Here is a 16,848-nt window from a genome sequence, read left to right as displayed (position 1 = left end):
GGGGGGAGGGCGCGGGGGGTGGGGAGGGGGACCCCAAAGCCGGGGGGGCATATGGGGGGTGGGACCCCAAAGCTGAGGGGAGACGTGGGAGGACCCCAAAGCCGGGGAGGGGACACGGGGGGCGGGGGAACTCCAAAGCTGGAGGGGGACATGGGGGCGCGGGACACGGGGACCCCAAAGCCGGGTGGAGGGGGGGCCGCCGGGTCACTCGGGGGCGCCCCCACCTTCCCCTCCAGCGCCGCGGCCTTGTTCCGGCGCACCGCGATGATGTCACACGCGCGACCGGAAGGGCGCTGCCCCCTTCCCCCGGGCGGACACGCCCCCGTCGGCTGCCTCGCTCCGCCCCCCGTTCTTGGCCCCGCCCCCTCCTTCGGGCAGCGGAGGGCGCCGCGCTGTTCGGCCCCGCCCCCCCGCGCTCGGCCCCGCCCCTCCCGGACGCCTGGGTCCCCGGGCGGGTCCCGCAGTCGCTCCCCGCCGCCGCCGCCGCAGGGCCCGCAGGTACCGGAACCCCCCCCCCCGGGACCCCCCCGGGCCCTCCCGGGACCACCCGGTCCTTCCTCCCCCCCAGCGGCTCCGTGACTCAGCCCCGGCCCCGCCCTGTTCCCGGAAATCCCTGCACGGAGCCGGGAGGGGCCGGATCCCCCCACCCCGTTGAGGGCTGTAAGGTCCGGGGGGGCGTCTGTAGGGCCCGGGGGGCTCTATAGGGCCTGGGGCTGCCTATAGGGTTGGAGGATCCATAGGACCCAAAGGAGTCTATAGGGCTGGGCGAATCTATAGGGCTGGGGGAATCTATAGGGCCCACGGGGGTCTATAGGGCTGGGGGGGGTCTGTAGGCCCCAGGGGTATCTATAGGGCCTGAGGTGGCTCCCCGGGGATGGACAGAGGGTCTGTAGGGGTCAGGGGTGTCTCTAGGACCCGGGGGCTCCCTAGCGCTGGGGGGGGGAGAGTGTTATCTATAGGGCTGGGGGCTCTGGAGGGGTCTATAGGGGATCCCTCTGAAAGCCACAGTGTTGGGAGGGGGTCCTGGGGAGGGTCTATAGGGCCTGGAGGTGTCTGTAGGGGACTGCGGTGTCTCTAGGGGATTGGGGGGGGTCTGTAGGGCGAGGTGGAGCTATAGGGTCTGGGGGAGCCTATAGAGCCATATGGCATCGCCTGACGCTGCTGTCTTCTTTTCTTCCAGCCTCTCCCAGCGCTCCCAGTAACCCACCCGGTGCCCCCCCAGAGCTCCTAGTAACCTCCAGTACCTCCCCCAGCGCTCCCAGTAACCCCCTGGTGCTCCCCCAGCTCTCCCAGTAACCTCCAGTACCACCCTCTGCGCTCCCAGTAACCCCCCAGTGCTCCCAGCGCCCCCTTTTTGCAGGGACTATGTTCCTAGTGAAGGGGCTGCTGGGGGGGGGCGGGGGCGGGGGTGGCGGGGGGGGGCTCCCCGCGGGCCTCGGCTCGGTGCTGGGGGGGCTACTGAGCGGGGGGGGGGGCGGGGGGCGAGGGGGCGCCAGTGGGGCCATGGGGGTCCTGGGGGGCGTCATCAGCGCCATCAGGTGAGGGGACCTCAGGGACATGGGAGGAGATGTGGGGGGGACAGTGGGGACGTGAAGTCGGAGGGGCATGGGGGGACATTGAGGACATGGGGCTGGGGGACACGGGGGGACAATGGAGGGACTTTGGGGACGTGGGGGGCAGCAGGGACATTGGGGATGTGGGACTGGGGGGGACACGGGCTGGGGGGGACATTGGGGATGGGAGGGGGGGTTGGGGATGCGGTGGAGATATGGGGTGGGGTGACACCGGGGGGGGGTGACACCGGGGACTGGGTCACCCCGGGGTGCTCTGACCCCCTGACTCCCCCCGCAGCGAAGCGGCTGCCCAGTATAACCCCGAGCCTCCAGTAAGTGACCTCTGACACCCCCACCCCCCTGGTTCCGGGGTCTCCTCGACCCTGGGGGCTTCCCCCGGGTTTGGGGGTCCCCTTGACACCCCCCCCGCGTCCCCCCAGCCCCCCCGCACCCACATCTCCACGGTGGACGCCAATGAGAGCGAGGAGGTGCGGCAGTTCCGGCGGCTCTTCGCCCAGCTGGCAGGGGACGTGAGTGACCGACCCCCCTCCGTGTCCCCTGATCCTCTGGATGCCCCCCATCCCCTGGGATCCCCTTGACACCCCCCCCCCGGTCATCCCCGTGATCACCCGACCCCTCTGGGATCCACCCATCACCTGGGTTCCCCCCCAGCCCCCAGATCTCCCCGATCCCCTGGGATCCTCCTCAATCCCCTGGGATCCCTCCCATCCCCCAGGATACCCCCAACCTCCCCTGGGTTCCCCCCCCGAGCCCCTGGGATCCCCCCGAGCCCCCTCAGGAGCCCCCCAGGATCCCCTGACCCCACTCAATCCCTCAGATCCCCTGGGATCTCCCAATCCCCTTCTGCTGCCCGGGACCCCCCTGCTCCCCCCTCCCCGGGATCCTGCTGGATCCCCCTCCCAGATCCCCAGCCCCCCACAGGATCCCCCAGAGCCCCCCTGCCCTCCCCCACCTTCCCCCAGTCCCTCAGCATCCCCTGGGATCTTGGCCCTTCCTGGATCATCCCCCCCCCGATCCCCCCGGGATCTCCCCTTCCCCTGGTCCCTCCTGCACCCCCCAGTCCCTGCTTGGTCACTGGATCCCACGGGATCCCCAGAGCCCCCCCGGGGGGGGATGGAGGGGGGGGTGCAGGTCTGGGTCCCCCCCCAGGGTGGGGGTTGGGGTGGGGGGGACCCCAGGGGGGAAGGTCAAGGTGGGGTCAGGGTGGGGTTGGGGGGGGGACAGAATGCGGGGGGGATCGGGGGGGGTCAGGGTGGGGTTGGGGGGGGGGACGGACCCCACGTTGGGGATGAGGACGGGGTCAGGGTGGGATCTGGGGAGGGGACACCCCAGGGTGGGGCATCAAGTGGAGGTGAGGGTGGGGTCAGGCATCAGGATGGGGCTCGGGGGGGGGGGGGGTCAAGGTGGTGTTAGGGATCAGGGTGGGGGGCACCCCCTGGTGGAGGTCACCCCGAGCGCCCCCCCCATGCCCATCCCCGGCAGGACATGGAGGTGAGCCCCACCGAGCTCATGAACATCCTCAACAAAGTCGTCACCCGTCGTAAGTGTCTTCCAAAAACGAAGGGGGGGGGGAGGGGGGGCAGTGACACAAGGTGGGGGGGAACAACGCACTGGGAGGGGCCCTGGGACCCCCCCAAATCACCAGGGAAATGGGGAGGAGGGGCACAACCCTATAGCAGCCACCAGAGAATCTCCACATGGGTGGGGAAAAACAGCAAAACATTCCAATTTTGGTTAAAAATTTGGGAGAGTTCAGCCCCCGCACCCCAAAAAACTTCTGACCTACCCCCCCCCCCAATCTTCTGTCCCCCCAAAAATTTTCTGTGCCCCCCCCGCCTCCAGATCCTGACCTGAAGACTGACGGCTTTGGCCTGGACACTTGCCGCAGCATGGTGGCTGTGATGGACGTATCCTTGGGGCTGGAATTTTTGGGGTGCGAGGGGGGAGGGGGTCCCCATTGCCCCCCCTGGATCTCCTTGACTCCCCCCATCCAGAGCGACACGACGGGGAAACTCGGCTTTGAGGAGTTCAAGTACTTGTGGAACAACATCAAGAAGTGGCAGGTGAGGAGGGAGGGGGCACCCCAAAATCGGGGGAGCCACGGGACCCCCAGATCCTCCCTGAAAGTGGGGGGGGGCATATAGGGAATATGGGGACTCCCCCACCTCCCCGAGCCCCAAATTTTGGAAGATGTAGAAGAAAGGGGGTGGAATATGGGACCCTGAAATGTTGGGGGGTTGTTGGGAAATGGGGTCCTCCCAGTGCTGGGAGGGGGTCACCGCATCTTGGGGGGGGACCCCTGGGATACCCCAAAATGGGGGGGGGGAGGGAAGGACAGTAGGGAGACAATGCCCCCCCTCCCAGTCCTGGGACAGGGAGGAGTTGGGGGGCATGAGGGGGGGTTGGGGGTAGAGAGGGGTCCCCCAAAACTTCCTCCGCCCCCCCCCAGTGCGTGTACAAACAGTTTGACACCGACCGCTCGGGGACCATCGGGGCGCAGGAGCTGCCGGGGGCTCTCGAGGCTGCAGGTTTGGGGGGGCAAAGGAATTTGGGGGGGGGGGGGGAGGAACTTGGAGGGGGGAGGGCAATAGGGGGGGGCTGGGGAGGGGTCAAGGGTAATTGGGGTGGGGGCAGCTGTGGGATAATTAGGGAGCTGGGGGGGTTGAGGAGGTCAGCGGGGATTTGGGGGGGAACAGGTATTTGGGGGGGCTGGAGGAATTGGGGGGGGCTGGAGGAATTGGGGGGGCTGGAGGAATTTGGGGCAGGGTCAGGAGTATTTGGGTCAGTCTATTGGGGGGGGGCTGAGGTATTTTGGGAGGTGTCCACAGTATTTGGAGGGGGGCAGGCGTAGTCGGGGGGGTGGGGTCTGGGTAATTTGGGGGGGGTTCAGGATATTGGGGGTCAGTGTGAGGGTATTGGGGGGTCGGGTATTTGGGGGGGTTGGAGGAATTGGGGGCGGGGGCACAGTGTTTGGAGGGAGTTGGGAGTATTTGGAGGGGGACTGTTTTGGGGGGTGTCCACAGTGGGGGGGGGGGGGGGGGACAGAGTATTTGGGGCAGACGGGGTATTGAGGGGGGTCGGGGTATTTAGGGGAGGTATTTGGGGGGGTCCAGGGCTTTTTTGGGGTGGGAGCACCTGGGGGAGGGGGGCAATGGGAACATTTTGGGGGGAGCTCCAGGGTGTTTGGGGGCCAGGGGATTTTGGGGGCAGGGGGTTTGGGGGAGGGTGTCAAAAGTCATGTGTGTCCCATCCCCCCCACCCAGGTTTCCATCTGCCCCCCCCACTTTGGGGGGTCCTGGGCCGTCGCTATGGCGATGAGGGGGGAAACCTGGATTTTGACAACTTCATCAGCTGCCTCGTGCGCCTCGATGCCATGTTCCGTAAGGGGGGGGCCCAAATTTGGGGGGCCGGGTATGGGGGGGGCTCCTAGGAGCTGGGGGGGGGTGGGCACCCTGGGGCTGAGCAATACTCAGGGAGTTATTGGGATCCCTGGGGTTATTGGCGTTATTGGGGGGGTGGGACCCCCAGGGAGTTGCCCCCTGCAAGGGGGGGGGGGGGGCAGGGTGATGACCTGGTTTTTGGGGGTCGCCCCCCCCCCCCCCAGGTGCCTTCAAGTCTCTGGACCGGGATGGGAGCGGGCAGATCCGCGTCAGCCTCCAGGAGGTGGGTTTGAGGGTACCCTCCCCCGGGTGCGTTTTGGGGTCCCTGTGGTCCCCCCAGAGTTGGGGAGGATCCCACGAGGGTGGGGACAAGGAGGTGGCCCCCAAAACTGTCCTGGCTCAGCCCCTGTCAGGCCCCCCAAGTCCCTATAGGGCACCCCAAATTTCTGTGGAGCATCCCCCCTCTCTATAGGGCACTCCCAGACTCTTGGGGAGCCCCCACGTCCCCCCCAAGTGCTATAGGTCACTGTTCATGTTCAAGGGACTCCTCCAAACCCCTATAAGCTCCCCCCCCAACCCCATAGGGGTTCCCCAAATCCCCACAGGAGGCCCATGAGCCCTATAGGGTCAAACCTCTATGGAGCAGCACACCCCCCCCCCCCCAATCCCTATAGAGCCCCCTCAAATCTGTAGAGGGCACCCTGATCTCTGTGGGCCCCCCCCATCCCGTTAGGGTGACCCCAATCCTATAGGGGGTGTCCTCTGGGAAGGCCCGATCCCTGTAGAGACGCCCCCACCCCCCACCCCCAGCAGGATCCCAGACCCTCCAGGGACACCCCAATTCTCCCGGGGGCAGCCCCCTATAGCCCCTGGGGCCCCCCATAGCCCCCGCTGACCCCCCCTCTCTCCGCAGTGGCTGCAGCTCACCATGTACTCCTGAGGAGCCTGCACTTGGGGGGCACCCGCGCCCCCCCCCCAGCACTCCACATCTGCACCCTCTCCCCCGCACCCCCCCCAGACCCCCGCACCCCCACCCCCTCGTGCACACACACCCCCCCCCCCCAGCACCCCACTGCTGCCACCCCCCGCCTGTGCCTTGGAGGCGCCCAGACCCCCCCATTAAAGCTCCCTCTGCCCCACCTGGACCTTCATCTTTTTTGGGGGGGGAGGGAATAGAGCTATAGGGTGTGGGGGGGTGCTATGGGGGAGCTATAGGAGGTTTAAGGGTATGGGTGCTATGGGGGTTGTAGGAGTACAGGTGCTATAGGGGGTATGGGAGCTATGGGGGGGGCTGTACAGGTACTATAGGGAGCTATAGGGGATATGGGTGCTATAGGGAGCTATGGGGGGGCTGTACAGGTACTACAGGGAGCTATAGGGGGTATGGTACTATAGAGGGCTATAGGAGTTATGGGTGCTATGAGGAGCTATAGGGGGTGGTATGGGTGCTTGAGGGGCCTATACGCAGTGCTATAGTGAGCTATAGGGTGTATGGATGCTATGGGGGTTTTGGAGGTATGGGTGCTATAGAGGTTATAGGGGTATGGATGCTATAGGGTTTATGGGTGCTACAGGGGCTATGGGGATGTGGCTGATACAGGAGCTGTAAAGACAGGAGGCTATAGGGGGAATGGGTGCTGTGTAGGGCGAGGACCCTATAGGGGATATAAGGGTGTGGGTGCTATAGGGAGCTGGAAGGACAGGACGCTATAGGGGGTATGGGTGCTATAGGCGGGTATGAGGAGTATAGTGTGCCCCAGGCATGTGGGGGCCATAGGAGCCGTTAGGGATAGAGAAGCTGGGGGGGCGCTATGGGAGGGGAGGGGCTGTATGGGGCTGAGCGGTATAGGATGGAGTGCTATAGGTGGTGAGGGGGCGGTATAGGGGTGGGGGGGGTATAGGGAATACAGGGCCATAGGGGCTTGGGGGGGTTGGGAGGCTGGTGGGGGGAGGGCTCTGAGGTCTGTAGGGGATCGGGGGGGGGGGTGTCTGTGAGGTCTCTATAGGGGACGAGGGGGGGGGTCTCTATAGGGGCAGGACGGGGTTAAGGCGGCGGGGCTCCCCGAGCGCGCTTTAAAAGGGCAGCGCGCGTGTCACCGCCCCCCCCGGTCTCCCCCTCCCGGTCCCGACAGCGCGGCGGCGGAGGCGCCGGGGGCAGCCGGTGGGGGGCGCTGCGGCACCGGGGGGGGGCACCGGGGGGCGGCGTGGGGCCGGGGGGGTCCCGAAGGGGTCGGGTGTCCCCCGGGACCGCTGTCGCGGTGCCCCGGGGGTCGGTAGCGAGGTGTACAGGGGGGGTCTCGGTGTCCCGGGAGGGGTGGGGCGGTATCGGGGGGTCTGGAGGGGGGGGGGGCGGTGCTCCGGGACCGGTGTCCCAGTGACCGGGGGGGGTGAGGAGGGAGGTGTCCGGGGGCGTCTCGAGAGCTCGAGCGGTCTCGGGGGTGTCCGGGGGGGGTGGGGGGGTGTCGGCGTCCCGGTACCCCGGAGGTCGGTAGAGAGGTGTCCGGGGGGGGGGGGTCTCCGTGTCCCGGGAGATCCCGGGGGATCCCGGGGGGGTCGGTAGCGGGGGGTCCCGGCGGGGTGTCCCGCTGTCCGCCGGGTCCGGCGTCCCGGTGACCGCGGGGGGGGGGGGGGGGGGGGCTGGTGTGTGTCCCGGGTTTAGCTCAGACTCCGGAGGGGACCCCCCCCGGGGTGTCCCAGCCCCGGTGACAGCCGGTTCCCCGCCCGCTCCCGCTCACCGGCCGCCCCCGTCCCTATAGGTGCTCCCCCGGCCGTGCCCACCCCACCCCACCCGCGGTTACGGCCTCCCCCCCCCTCCCCGGAGCCCGGTAGGCGGGTGCCCGTCGGGAGGAGGTTCCCGGCAGCGCCCGGCCCCGGTAACCCGCCGTCACTCCCCCCGGTGCTGCCCCGGCGGGTGCCCCCCCCGCTGCCGCTGCCGGTGGCGGATGGGGCCGCGGCGGCGCTGAGCGGCCCCGGGCGATGGCGGCGCCCCCGGGGCGGCGGGAGCGGCTGCGGGCGCTGGCGCTGGGGCGGGGGGCGCTGGGGCTGGAGGGGCTGCTGGACCTGCTGGTGGGGCTGGCGGGGGGGCTGCGGCACCGGCTGCGGCAGCGGGACCCCCCCGCGGGCACCGACACCGACAGCGAGAGATACGTCCGGGAGTTTCTGAGCTGGGGTGAGCGGGGCGGCACCGGGGGGCGAGGGGGACGGCACCGGGGGGTACGAGAGCGGGGGAATGTGGGGACGGGGGGGGGGGGGGGTGGGGGGGGTGTCCGGGACCAGGGGTCGACGGGACCGGGGGGACGGGGCGGGAACGGGACCCGGGGGGTGTGGGGACGGGGCGTCCGGGACCGGGTTGGGGGGTACGAGAACAGGGTGTACGGCACCGGGGAGGCCATGACATGGGGGGTACGGGACCGGGCGGGGGGGGGTGTGTGACAGGACCGGGCGGGTACGGGGCCTGGGGAATGGGAGCGGGTGGGGGTCCGGGAGCGGGAGGAGCACGGGACCGGGGGTTACGGGACCGGGGAGTCCGTGGCGCGGGGGGGGGGGGGGGGGGGAACGGGCAAGGGGGTCCCAGGACAGGGACGGACACGGCTGAGGGCGGGCGGTCCGGTCCGGGGGGGTTCGGGAGCAGGAGCGGGGGAGGGAGAGGTGGACGGGGGTCCCGGTGCAGGGCCGGGCGGCCCGGGATCGGGGGTGGGACCGTGTGTGGGGTGATCCGGTACCGGGGGGGGGGGGGGGGGTTGTCCAGTACCGGGACGGGACGGGACGGGACGGGGGGGGGTGACACCTGCGGGCCCTCCTGCCGCCGGCCGCCCCGGGCGCCTGGATCCCCGGGCGGGGGGGGGGGGACGGCGGCGTCGCTCCTTTTCTGGGCACGTCGGGCCCGGCCCCCCCCCCCCGCGGGCGCCGATCGCTGCGCGGCCATAAATGGGCTGCGGGTGCGCGGCCGCCCCCCCTCTCCCCCCCGCGGCACCGAGGGTGTCACTGCCCCCCCCGGACACTGTCACCTCCCCCCTCCCCCCGCGAGGACTGTGACATACACCCCCCCCCCGCCCCCCTCCCCGGGCACCCTGACACTCCCCACACCAGGACCTGTCACGCACCCCACCCCCCCCGCCAAATGCCGCTGTCCCCCCCGACACCCCCCGCCCCCCAAATTCCCAGGGATCCTCCAAATCCCAGGATCCCCCCCCGCAAATCCAAGAGCTCCCCCCCCTTAAATCCCCTCCCGACACCATCCCCCCCCCGAGCGTCCCCCATCTCCCAGGGTTCCCCCAAATCCCATCAGCCCCCCCATGGCCACAGATCCCCCCCAAAACCTCAGAGGCTCCCCCCAAAACGCCCCCCCAACTCCAGCGACACCCCCAAAATCCCCCACCCTGGGGACCGCCCCCGTACCCCAATAACCCCCCAAACACCCATGCACCCCCCCAAAATACCTCCCCCCCCGCAATGCCCCAGCCCTCCCTACAGTGGATTCTCCAGTGGCTCGTATTGGGGTTGTGCACCCCCAAACCTGAGCTGCTCCCCAAAATCCATCTCCCCTCCCAACGTACCACCCCCCCACCTCCGGGGTAATTGAGACACCCCCCCCCCCACACCCCCCCCCGCCATGGGTGCCCCCGCAGCGGAGCCAGTGGTCGCCCGGGTGCAGGAGCTGCAGCTGCAGCGAAGCGACTTCGAGATCTTGAAGGTGATCGGTCGTGGGGCCTTCAGCGAGGTGAGGGGGGGTTTGGGGGGGGGTGGCGCAGGTGACACCGTGGGTGACACCGTGGGTGACACTGAGGGTGACGCGGTTGGCCCGGCAGGTGGCCGTGGTGCGGATGAAGGAGTCGGGGCAGATCTACGCCATGAAGATCATGAACAAGTGGGACATGCTGCGGCGCGGGGAGGTGAGGGGACATGGGGGGGACACGGGGGGGGGAACATGGGGGATGTGGGAGGAAACATGGGGGCACGTGGGTGGATATAGAGGAAACAGGAGGACGCAGGTGGATGTAGGGGGGATGTGGGGGACACGGAGGGAAGGAAGGGGACAAGGGGGTCCTGGGGTCCCAGAGGGGACATGGGATGATGGAGACAGGGGTGGCACCATGGGGGGGGGGGCCGGGGGGTGTGACACGGTACCCCTAGGGCTGACCCTGACCCCGGTGTCTGGGACTGAGACCGGGGGGGTGGGGGGGGAGACACCTTGCAGGTGACCTCGGTGCCTGGGGGGGGGGGTGACGGTGACCCTGGTGTGTGTGTGTGAGACCCTGATGCCACCCGTGTCCCCAGGTGTCCTGTTTCCGGGAGGAGCGTGAGGTGCTGGCACGGGGGGACCAGCGCTGGATCACCCGCCTCCACTTCGCCTTCCAGGACCCCCAGTGCCTGGTGAGGGGACACCCCTCCCCATGGGGACACCACCCCATGGGGACATCCTCCTCATGGGGACACCACCCTTCCTCCTTGAGGACAGCCCTGGCTGTCCCCAGAGAACAGCCCCCAGCACCCTTGGGTGTCTCCAGGGAGCCCCATGTCCCTACCCCATGTCCCCATGTCCTCCCTGTCCCCAGGCCAGGTGCTCCTGTTCCCAGGCCATGCCCATGTCCCCATACAATGCCCCTTGTCCCCATGCCCTGTCCACGTCCCTGAATCCCCTTGCTGTGCCCATGTCCCCATGCCATGCTGTCACCTGTGTCCCTGTGCAGTGCCTTTGTCCCCATCCCCATGTCATGCTGTCCCCATGTCTCTGTGCCATGTCTGTGTTCCCATGCCATGCCTTGCGACATGTCCCATGTCCCCATGCCACCCGTGTCCCCGTGCCATGCCTGTATCTTCTATCCCTATGCCATGCCCATGTCCCTGTGCCATCCCCATGTCCTCATGCCGTGCCTATGTCCCCATTCCTGTGTCACCGTACCATATCCATGTTCCCATCCCCATGGCTCCATGCCACCTCTGTGTCTCCATTCCCTTGTCCCCGTAGTACCCCTGTGTCCCCACGCCATCCCCGTGTCCCCATGCCATGCCCGTGTCACCATGCCCATCCCCATCCCATCCCTGTGTCCCTGTGCTGTGCCTGTGTCCCTATGGTCCTCCTGTCCCCCCCCACAGTACCTGGTCATGGAGTACTACGTGGGGGGGGACCTCCTGACCCTGCTCAGCAAATTTGGGGACCGGCTGCCCCTCGCCATGGCCCGTTTCTACCTGGCTGAGCTGGTGATGGCCATCGACTCCATCCACCGCCTGGGCTACGTCCACCGGTGGGTGTGGGGCTGGGGACACGCAGGGGACAACGACATGGGGACATGGCATGGGGCTGGGGATATGTAGGGGGACACAGGGACATATGGCATAAGGCTGGGGACATGCATGGGGGACACAGCGAGACATGGCATGGGGCTGGGGACACACGGGGACACACAGCACGGGGTTGGGGACATGTCAGGGAGCTGGAGACATGCAGAGGGGACACTGCACAGGGCTGGGGGGACACGGCATGGGGCAGGGGACATACAGGGGGATATGGCACAGGGCTGGTGACACATGGAGGGGACACAAGGGGACATGACAGTGGGGGTGGGGAGACGAGGGTATGTGGACAGGATGGTGATTGGGGGATACAAAGAGGAGCTGGGGGACATAGGAGGGACATGGGGACACAGATGAGGACCCGAGGGACATGGGGGGAATATGAGGACGTGGGGACATGGGGGGACGTGGCACAGGGCAGAGGGAGATGAGGGTATGGGGACATGGTGAGGATTGGGGGACTCAAGGAGCGGGGGGACATAGGAAGGACATGGAGGGGCACAGGGGACATGGGGGTGGGGGCATGAGGGACATAGAGGGGACAAAGGAGAAGCATGGGGACCCAGGAAGGACATGAAGGGACATCGGGGGGGGGGGGCATTGTGTGTGTGTCACAGGGCCACATGAGGATATGAGAGGCAAGTAGGGACAGGAGGGTCACACAGGCAACAGGAGGGACATGGCGGGGTCTGGAGGCCCTGACAGGGGGACACAGGGTGACAGAGGCCACCCGTGCCCCTCAGGGACATCAAACCTGACAACATCCTCCTGGACCGTTGGGGCCACGTCCGCCTCGGAGACTTCGGCTCCTGTCTCAAGCTGGGGCCTGACGGCACCGTGAGTGGGGACGGGGACATGGGGATGGGGTGACCTGGAGCTCAGCCCTGCTACGAGCACCCGGAGAATCCCCCGGCCCCGTGTCCCCCATCCCCATGTCCTCCATCTCCCCTATCCCCATGTCCCCATGTCCCTTGTTCCAACATCCCATATCCCCATGGCCCCCGTCCCCTTGGTCAACACCCCCCTGCTCCTGCCCCACATCCTCCATCCTGTCAGTCTCACCTCTGTGCCTGGCAAGATCATGGAGCAGATCCTCCTGAAATCCTTGCTAAGGCACATGGAGAATAAAGAAGTGATTGGAAACAGCCAACATGGCTTCACCAAGGGCAAATCGTGCCTGACAAATTTGGTGGCCTTTTACAATACTGCCACAGACTTGGTAGACAAGGGCAGAGCGACTGACGTCATTTACCTGGACTTATGCAAAGCATTTGACACTGTCCCGCACGACATCCTGGTCTCAAAATTGGAAACTCATGGATTCGATGGATGGACCACTCGGTGGATAGGGAACTGGCTGGATGGCCGCATCCAAAGGGTTACAATCAATGGCTCAATGTCCAGGTGGCGGCCAGTAACGAGTGGTGTTCCGCAGGGGTCGGTACTGGGACCAGTACTGTTTAACATCTTTGTCGGTGATATGGACAGTGGGATAGAGTGCACCCTCAGCAAGTTTGCTGATGACACCAAGCTCGGTGGCGCAGTTGACACGCTGGAGGGAAGGGATGCCATCCAGAGGGACCTAGACAGGCTGGAGAGGTGGGCTCGAGCAAATTGCATGAAGTTCAACCAAGCCAAGTGCAGGGTCCTGCACCTGGGACGTGGCAACCCCAGGCACAAATACAAGTTGGGTGGAGAATGGCTGGAGAGCAGCCCCGAGGAGAAGGACTTGGGAGTGCTTATGGATGAGAAGCTCAACATGAGCAGGCAGTGTGCACTGGCAGCCCAGAGAGCCAACCGTGTCCTGGGCTGCATCAGGAGAAGTGTGGCCAGCAGGTCTCGCGAGGTGATTCTGCCCCTCTACTCTGCGCTCGTGAGACCCCTCCTGGAGTACTGTGTCCAGCTTTGGAGTCCTCAACACAGAAAGGACATGGACCTGTTGGAACGGGTCCAGCGGAGGGCCACGAGGATGATCAGAGGGATGGAGCACCTCTCCTATGACGACAGACTGAGAGAGCTGGGGTTGTTCAGCCTGGAGAAGAGAAGGCTCCGGGGAGACCTTATAACAGCCTATCAATACCTGAAGGGAGCCTACAGAAGAGCTGAAGAGGGACTCTTTGTCAGGAAGAGTGGTGACAGGACAAGGGGCAATGGTTTTAAATTGGAAGAGAAGAGATTTAGATTAGATATAAGGAAGAAATTCTTTACAGTGAGGGTGGTGAGGCACTGGAACAGGTTGCCCAGGGAAGTTGTGGATGCCCCATTCCTGGAAGTGTTCAAGGCCAGGCTGGATGGGGCTTTAAGCAACCTGCTCTAGTGAGAGGTGTCCCTGCCCATGGCAGGGGGGTTGGAACTAGATGATCTTTAAGGTCCTTTCCAACTCTAACCATTCTATGATTCTATGATTCTATGATTATGTCCCCATGTTCCATGTCCCCATATCCCCCGTTCCAATGTCCCCTGTCCCCATGTTCCCATAAGCCCCTGTCCCCACATCCCCCTGTCCCGATGTCCCACATCCCCCATCCGATACCCCCCCCATCGCCATGTCCCCCATTGCCCCCCGTTCCGAGGTCCCCCCATCCGACGCCTCCTGTCCCCGTGTCCCCCGCCCCAGGTGCGCTCCTCGGTGGCGGTGGGGACCCCTGACTACTTGTCCCCCGAGATCCTGCTGGCGGTGGAGGACCCCAGCCGCTCCTACGGCCCCGAGTGCGACTGGTGGGCGCTGGGGGTCCTGGCCTACGAGATGTTCTTCGGCCACACGCCCTTCTTCGCCGAGTCCGTCCTGGAGACCTACGCCAAGATCCTCCACTTCCAGGTGTGGGGGCACTGGGGGCGTGCTGGGAGGAACTGGGGGGCACTGAGGGGCACTGGGGCATGCTGGAGGGAACTAGGGGGGCACTGGGAGGGCACTGGGGGGTGCCGGAATGGTGCTGGGGGGCACCGGGTGGAATTGTGGGGTGCTGGGAGGAACTGGGGAGGCACCGGAGGCGTTGGGAGGGTGGAGGGGAGAACTGGGAGAGCGCTGGGAGGGCACTGGGGGGCGCTGGGGGGTGCTGGGAGGAACTGGGGGGCACTGGGGGGGCTCTGGGGAGCACTGGGAGGTGCTGGGAGGTTGCTAGGGGAAACTAGGAGGGCGCTGGGGGAAGCTGGGGGTCACTGAGGGTGCACCGGGGGGCGCTGGGTGGTTACTGGGAGGCAGTGGGTGTTACTGGGGGGGCTCTGGGGGACACTGGGGCGGGGGGCGGGTGTTACGGGGAGTCACTGGGACCCCTGCGCTGACACCCCCGCCCACCCCCAGGACCACCTCCAGTTACCGGAGGACGCGGAGCCGCCGGCGGGAGGGGGCGTGGCCGGCGCGGCGGGGGCGTGGCCGCGGGTGCCGGCGGCGGCGCGCGCGCTGGTGCGGGGGCTGCTGTGCGCGCGGGAGGCGCGGCTGGGGCGGGGCGGCGCGCGCGACTTCCGGCGGCTGCCGCTGTTCGCGGGGCTGCGCTGGGCCGCGCTCCGCCGCTCCGCCCCCCCCTTCGCCCCCGCCGCCGCCGGCGCCGCCGACACCTCCAACTTCGACGTGCTGGACGACTGCCTCAGCCAGCCGGTGCGGGACACCCCCGGGAACCGGCACCTCCCGGCACCGACACCCCCCGGGGAACACCCCCCGGGAACTCCCCCGGCACCGACCCCCCCTCCCCCCCCCCCATCCCGCAACAGACACCCCCCCTCCGGGACCGATACCCCCCCGGGGAACACCCCCCGGGAACTCCCCCGGCACCGACACCCCCCCCTCCGGGACCGACACCCCCCGGGGAACACCCCCGGGATCTCCCCCCGGGAACCCCTGGCACTGACAGCTCCAGCCGGCCGCCCGTCCCCCGCCCCACGAGGACACCCCCCTCCCCCGGCGAACCCCACCCGAGGCTCCCCTCCCCCCGGCACCGACACTTCCCCCCCCGAGAACCCCCGTGGGACCCCATCCCGGGACTCCGTCCCAGGAATCTCCCCGGGACACCCCCGCCCCTCCCTCGGGACCCCATCCCGGGACCCCCCTCACCCGGGGAGCCCCCTGGGACCCTCGTCCCCATGGGACACTACCCCCTGCCAGTAGACACCCCTCCCTCCATCCCTTGACCTCCCCCTCCGGGACCCCTCTGGAACCCCCCCCCCTCCCGGAACCCCCCCTGGGTACTCCCATCCCGTGACTCACCTCGGCGACTGCCCCATGGGATACTCCCCCCCCGGTGACCCCCATGTCTAACTCCCCCCCCCCCCCCCCCCCCTTCCCTTCCCAGGAGCCCCTGGGCGAGCCGTGGGACCCCCCCGAGCTGGGGCTGCACCTCCCCTTCGTGGGATACTCGTACGCCCGCGGAGACCCCGAGTGAGGACGGCGGGGGGGGGGGGGGGGGGGCGGCAACGTGGGGGGCGGGGACAATGGGGTTGGGGTGTCTTTGGGGGGAGGGAGACACAAGGAGGGAGGAACTGGGGGCGATGGGGGCATTGGGGAGATGGGGGGGGGGGGGGGCGGGATCTGCACCGATGAGAGTCCCTGCAGGGGGACCCCAGGTGACACACACCCCCCCCCCCCCCCCCCCCCGTGTGTTCCCCCGGCCCTAGGGAGGAGGAGGAGGAGGAGGAGGAGGAGGAGGAAGATGAGGAAGACGAAGAGGAGGAGGAGTGGGACCAGGACCTGGCCATGGAGCTGGAGGGGGACTGGGGGACCCCCCCGGAGATGGAGACCCCCCCGGGCGAGGGGACACCCCTGGCCATAGGGACCCCCCCCAGATAGGGAGATGCCTCCATCCCACCCTGCCCCCCCTGCAATAACAGCCCCCCCTCCGGTTACAGGGGCTCCTCCGTCCCAGGGGGCCCCCACATCCCCAGAGGTCCCCCCTCAAAAAGGGCCCCCTCCGCCTATGGAGGCCCCCCCCCGAAAAGGGGCCTCCCCACCCATGGGTGCCCCTGAATCCACGGGGGCCCCCAAACCCATGGGAGCACCCTCCCCAAAAGGGCCCCCATCCCCCAAGGGGGGGACCCACACCCATGGGGCCTCCCCCCCCAAAAACTCCTCCCTCACCCAAGCCCTCTCCCCAACCTACGCCCCCGCCCCTGGGAGCACTCTCCCCAAAAGGGGCACCTGCACCCCAGGTCCCCCACATCAAGGGGCCCCCACACCCCCAGGGACCCCCCCGCAAAAAGGGGCACCTGCATCCCAAGGGTCCCCCCCACATAAAGGGGCCCCCACACCCCCAGGGACCCCCCCGCAAAAAGGGGCACCTGCATCCCAAGTGGCCCCCCCACATAAAGGGGCCCCCACACCCCCAGGGACCCCCCCGCAAAAAGGGGCACCTGCATCCCAAGTGGCCCCCCCACATCAAGGGGCCCCCACACCCCCAGGGACCCCCCCGCAAAAAGGGGCACCTGCATCCCAAGGGTCCCCCCAACATAAAGGGGCCCCCACACCCCCAGGGACCCCCCCGCAAAAAGGGGCACCTGCATCCCAAGGGTCCCCCCAACATAAAGGGACCCCCACACCCCCCAGGGACCCCCCCGCAAAAAGGGGCACCTGCATCCCAAGGCGCCCCCCCACATAAAGGGGCCCCCACACC

The 16,848-nt window shown here is 67.6% G+C and overlaps 2 protein-coding genes across 3 annotated transcripts in view; both read left to right on the top strand.

The window, feature by feature from the left end:
• Positions 1-1,365: 1,365 nt before the first annotated feature.
• On the top strand, positions 1,366-6,092 carry CAPNS1 (calpain small subunit 1). 2 transcript variants are annotated; one of them, XM_074165182.1, is made up of 11 exons: positions 1,366-1,421; positions 1,464-1,538; positions 1,852-1,885; positions 1,994-2,083; positions 3,057-3,114; positions 3,417-3,481; positions 3,569-3,637; positions 4,024-4,102; positions 4,838-4,954; positions 5,179-5,237; positions 5,868-6,092. In XM_074165182.1, the coding sequence occupies exons 1-11, from the start codon at positions 1,366-1,368 to the stop codon at positions 5,892-5,894; spliced, it is 729 nt and encodes a 242-aa protein (XP_074021283.1). In that variant the 3' UTR covers positions 5,895-6,092. The 2 variants fall into 2 exon arrangements, with proteins under 2 accessions (XP_074021283.1, XP_074021282.1); XM_074165181.1 differs by having other exon boundaries at positions 1,366-1,538.
• Positions 6,093-7,930: 1,838 nt separating this feature from the next.
• The window catches only part of DMPK (DM1 protein kinase), a 10,754-nt gene continuing 1,836 nt past the window's right edge, over positions 7,931-16,848 (top strand). The window contains 11 exon segments of the mRNA XM_074165175.1: positions 7,931-8,123; positions 9,583-9,674; positions 9,763-9,846; positions 10,232-10,327; positions 11,051-11,199; positions 11,992-12,085; positions 13,866-14,066; positions 14,550-14,843; positions 15,535-15,620; positions 15,857-16,104; positions 16,158-16,215. Coding sequence (XP_074021276.1) covers positions 7,931-8,123; positions 9,583-9,674; positions 9,763-9,846; positions 10,232-10,327; positions 11,051-11,199; positions 11,992-12,085; positions 13,866-14,066; positions 14,550-14,843; positions 15,535-15,620; positions 15,857-16,104; positions 16,158-16,215 — 1,595 coding nt within the window.

The sequence above is a fragment of the Numenius arquata genome, chromosome 35 (genome assembly GCF_964106895.1).
Source record: "Numenius arquata chromosome 35, bNumArq3.hap1.1, whole genome shotgun sequence".
NCBI lineage: Eukaryota > Metazoa > Chordata > Aves > Charadriiformes > Scolopacidae > Numenius > Numenius arquata.
The sequence above is the reverse complement of the archived record's forward strand: the minus strand, read 5'-3'. Positions and strand labels throughout refer to the sequence as shown.